Raw genomic sequence first — 4,939 nt, 5'->3', positions numbered from 1 at the left:
TCGTATTTCTTGCAAAACAACACTACAGTATAAATGAAAAAAAGAAGAAAATGACTCCAGAATCCTCCTGACATTACCCATGGTACCAGCTGTGAAGTGCTACAACACAGTGGCTAACTGTAAACTGACAGCTGTAAAATATACTTCAGGTCTTTTGTCCATGCTGAAGTGAAGCTCTTTAGAGCGGTCCACAACAACTGCAGAGGGTATCTTTATGAGGGTATCCAGCTGTTAAACATTTATTAACGTTTCCATTATATCAGTGAACTGCTACTATTCACCCTAAGGACATATTAACCCTCATTCAAGCAATATTTGTATTATGTTACCAAATGCATAAGCTGCTAAATAAACTACTATACTCATATTGTAGATATCCTCTATCTCCTGCTCTGTAATGTATTTTGTATTATATTTAGTAATATTGTATAATTTCCTGGAATGGGATCAATAAAGTGTCCTGTGGAAGAAGTATTCAAAGTCCCACACTGTATATAAAGGCAGGCACTTACCACAGATGATGCCCAGACAGGGCTGGAAGCCGTTGTTTGAACCCTGCAGCCTCAGCTGATGGTCCATCTGGGAGTCGATGTCCTGCAGCGACGGCAGAGCCGGACCTCGCGGGTGACTGTGGTACCAGCCCACCAACGACAGCCCGCGCATGAACAGGTTCTGACAGATCTGGAGCAGAGTCAACATGACAGATGCGGAAAAAAAAACTTTGCTTTAATGTTGTTCCACTTTAGTGGAGGTAAATACTAATTTTTACTGCCACTGTAATTATTATGGACACTTCACAGAAGAAGCTCAGCACTAACTGAAAGGATAATTCTAATTACTGGAGCAACATTTTACTAATTTGGAAAGAAAATGTAAAATCCTTTTAACTGCAGGTCCTAACTGCAAAGTTTCACATTTTTGAATCTCCTATTCTGTTAACTGGTCCACATTCAGTGCCTAAATTGTTGCTATAAATGTGCTTATATTAGTGAAGAGAACCTAAAGGGAAGGACACTGTTTTAAGATCTGAAAAAAAGGGCAAGTGTGTAACATTGAGGAGGATCTACTGGCAGGAATGGAATACGCATAATGACCTGTAAATAAAAGGTTATTTTTGTTACCTTAGAATGAGTTTTTATCTACAGAGGGAGCAGGTCCTGTTCTATGCAGGCCATTATGTTGAGTCGCCATTTTTCTACAGTAGCCCTGAACAGACAAACCAAACACTGGCTCTATATAGGGCCACTGTAGTTTCTTTTACACACTTAGAAGGCTGAGTTGTATTCCAACGGTTGCAATCTGCAACTTCACCGCTGGACGCCACTAAATCCTACACACTGGTCCTTTGAGGTTGATCCCAGGACAGTTCTGTCAGTTCTTGTGATCTTAAAAGATCTCTGTTGAAACTGGAACTTTAAAAAAAAAAACTTGAATTTTTGATTTTGCTGGAGTTTATACTTATACTTGGTATGAGAAGTTATAAATGATGTAGTATTTAAACTTAATTTAAGCACCACAATGCAAAAATATGTGGGGTTAACACATTTTCTCACACAGCAGTCAGTGTTAACATCCCAGTGATGGAAATTCAAGACTCGGTTCTTTGGTTTCTGGCTTTTGGAAAACAGAGATGCATGCTGACAAGTGCTGGCTGCAGAACTGTCCTGGGGCATGGAAAGAACTTGTGAATTTTTAAAACGGGTGTCATTCACCTTCGCGTTTTCTGAAGGCATACATGCAGTTAGTGCAGACTACTGATTCACTGTCCATGTGTTACCTCCTCCTCAACAGCAGAAGCAGAGTCTCTGTCTGCCAACCTGGTCCGACAGGGGAAAGCCCTTAAGACTGTCAGCACTGAAACACATCGATCACAGAGAGGAAGGTGCTGAGGCTAAACACAGAATTTTTACCTTACTAAGTATATGTCTTGCATTTTTTTTAAATTTCTGGACACTCACATTGTGTATTAGTATCCCATCGTCCTCCGAGGTATCCCACCACCTCACTTGTGGTCAGGTGACAGTGGAAGTCCTGATGAGGATATAAAAAAAACCCAGCTTCGCCTCTTAACTGTTCATCAGTATTAAATTACCCTGTTTCAGTTGTGGTTGTTACTCACCATTAGCAGCAGTACATTACTGGACACAGCTACATTGAAAGGCTGGAACCTGTTGATGGCTGAGAAGGCTGACAGCTCCACTAGTGTGTGTGGATCTCTGAGGGACACAAGGTAATGTCTATCACACTCTAATTCACTCCACCGGTCGCATAAAACTACATCCATCTTTCTGAATTAAAAGTCAGTACCTGGTAGCATCCCTGGTGCCCAGCGTGCAATATCTGACGGGAATTCTCTCTCTGTCGGTTCTCCGGGAAACCATCACGTCTGTAAGAGTTGACTTTGGTTTTCTAGTTTGTTGAAAGCACATGATTAGGAAACGTGTATATTTTAATCGAGAGGAGAATCATACCATGTAATCCAGGTTTGTTGTTTTTGTTCTTCTCATCTGCCTGCACAGCTGCCTTCCCTTCCTCTTCGTCCTCATCATCATCCTCCTCACTCACCAGGCTCTGGCATCGCAAGAAATAAGCACAATATATGGGATAGGATAATGTAGATGCAGTGATATAAGCAGTATTACACATTAGATAAGATTTACCCTACAGCAGTGATCATTGCTTCTTAACACTGTTGTTGGTAACTGAAGTCCTTATTGCAGTGAGAATATTTTCAGAATATATCATGTTTCCCAAATAACAAATCTGTTTCAAATATTTTCTTAAATAAAGTCCAACTTTTTTTATTCTTTATTCTAGCAGAACCCTCTTTGTTCTTGTTTTAAAACAAAAACAGCAATTTATTATCTCAAAGAGATACAAAAAAGTAAAAGAAAAAGAAATTCTTGTGAAAACATTAGATACTTTCACCAAGGACACCAAGAGACAGTCTGAGAGGCACACCTGCTCACAGCTCATGTCCACACTGAGGCCAGGACTTTTATTTGACACTGTTCTTTTGCGTTTTACTTATCAGCCCGTATCTTGTTTCTTTTCTGCTTTTCCCTTCTTCTTTTTCCATGTTAGGAGTCATGCGAGGGCAAAAACCAAAAGTCGAGTCTCAGTACTGAACTCACTGTCCAACTGTATGAAACCTGAAACAACTTTTCATTGGCACTGAACTGTATAAAAATAAGCTGTTTGGAGAAACCTTTTGGTCTATTCATTGTTTAAGTCACATTTTGGGTCATGATGTTTGACCAGGACACATATTATATTCATCACTGCTTAGGGTTGTGTGTTTCCTCAAATATATGAAAATAAATAATTAAAACATTAGGTTACAGACTCCAGTGTTCTCCTCTCACCATGTCTGCGCTGGGTTGGTACTTGTGCAGCCAGGTGGTTTTGTACTGGACCAGCTTCTGTCCCCGGTAGCGTACAGATGCCCAGCCGCAGCCAGACTTCTTGGCTGGGTTGACCAGACGTTTGCAGTGTGTCGCCCAGGCACTGGGGGAGTTGAAGATCTGGCCCGTCTCCACCCATCGGATTTTCCCATCATTCAACAGGTCTCCTACAAAGTTCTTACCCTGAGGGGAGCAGAGAAGAGGGACGTTTTTAAACCCTGCAGCCACCGCATAGTGCATTTCATTGCCAGTGTATCATACCACGTTAGCCTGAATAACAAGTGCAACCTCACGCGATACTACTCTAACATAAATAATAAATAACAACATTCTTACTGTACCCAGTTTGTAATGTGTGTTATTACCAGGTAATGGATGCCTAGCACGCCGTCCCCCGGCTCCACCAGGCCATCCTTGAGCAGCACTCTCAGGGTGATGCCTCTCCGGGTCAGCAGGGACCCCCGGCCGGAGCTGGACCTCAGGTCTGCCTCCTCCCCTCCACTCAGCTCCTCCTCATCTTCCTCTCCTCCATCCTCCACCACCTGTGGAGAGCTGGGTGGCTCTGACCCTGAGGACGCACACACACACACACACATCATAGGTCTCCAGGTCCTCCTGTCTGCTGGTGTGATATGTGGGTGTAATGTTAATGCTGAAAATCCATAACCGTGGCATGTTACGATGCATTTACTTCATGCTCTTATATATTACTTCTTGAAAATGAGTCAAAACACCTGGATGCCAGATAAACATCTGTATTCCAGGGACAAAGCCAATGCAAATGCCCCATTATTTTAATTACAATGACTTTATAATGAAAGCCCCACTGTAATGGCAGCCAACATCATTCATAACTGCAGCGTGCTAAAATGATAGCAGTCCTACCACGGTGAAAGGACTCTCAAGGGGCCAAAATATCCAAAAGATAATCTAAATTGGCATTTCCTTAATTACAGTTAAGCTATATGCGGTTGGCCTTTGTTTCCACCTCCCATTAGGGCATGGCTCTCTCCGCAAGAAGAGGCCTGTCCCCCCTTCTGTTAATTTCCCACAGAATTACAATTAAACCCCTCTTTCTTTATTCTCACCCATATGTCTGAAAGCGTCGGAGAGCGCCTTTAAATCCAACTCGCTTCCAAAAGCTGCTCCTTTCCGGGGCACTTGACGCTGTGTGGGGTTGAGCTCCGGGCAGATTTCACAGATACACTTCGCCACACTAGCTCCGGCTATTATTCAAAAACATAAAATGAAGGCGTCTGTGGCTCTGCAGTCTAGTTTCCTTGTTGTGTTGCTTTAATGTCAGTTCCCCTCCCCTTTCTTTCTCCCTCTCCCCGTCCTTGTCACTCTCCCTGCCGTGTTTCTCCTGAGCGGGGTTCGTCTGGCGTGCCATGCCGGTCTCTCTGCCATTATTCACACAGCCATTAAACCACACAAGCATTAATACGGTGTATTAATCGATTGGGGTTGTAGGGAATGTTTGAAATGTTACTAAAAATGTTTGAAATGTAGTGATAAATCTTCGTTTACACCGGAAA

General features: G+C 42.6%; 1 protein-coding gene across 1 annotated transcript in view; it reads right to left on the bottom strand.

Annotated features, from left to right (window-relative positions):
• mpnd (MPN domain containing) overlaps nt 1–4,677 on the bottom strand; it is a 6,335-nt gene extending 1,658 nt beyond the window's left edge. Inside the window, exons 1-10 of the mRNA XM_035652710.1 lie at nt 4,493–4,677; nt 3,770–3,972; nt 3,366–3,587; nt 2,472–2,571; nt 2,308–2,386; nt 2,120–2,216; nt 1,959–2,031; nt 1,778–1,854; nt 509–681; nt 78–89 (exon numbers count right to left, since the gene is read on the bottom strand). Of these exons, the coding sequence (XP_035508603.1) occupies nt 78–89; nt 509–681; nt 1,778–1,854; nt 1,959–2,031; nt 2,120–2,216; nt 2,308–2,386; nt 2,472–2,571; nt 3,366–3,587; nt 3,770–3,972; nt 4,493–4,496 (1,040 nt within the window). The 5' untranslated portion in view covers nt 4,497–4,677. The remainder of the gene's footprint in view (nt 1–77; nt 90–508; nt 682–1,777; nt 1,855–1,958; nt 2,032–2,119; nt 2,217–2,307; nt 2,387–2,471; nt 2,572–3,365; nt 3,588–3,769; nt 3,973–4,492) is intronic.
• Nucleotides 4,678–4,939: the final 262 nt, after the last annotated feature.

This window comes from Morone saxatilis, unplaced genomic scaffold (assembly GCF_004916995.1).
Source record: "Morone saxatilis isolate NCDOM2014 unplaced genomic scaffold, NCSU_SB_2.0 Contig12, whole genome shotgun sequence".
NCBI classification, from domain to species: domain Eukaryota; kingdom Metazoa; phylum Chordata; class Actinopteri; family Moronidae; genus Morone; species Morone saxatilis.
Note: the sequence above shows the minus strand (reverse complement) of the source record. Positions and strands in the feature narration are given on the sequence as shown.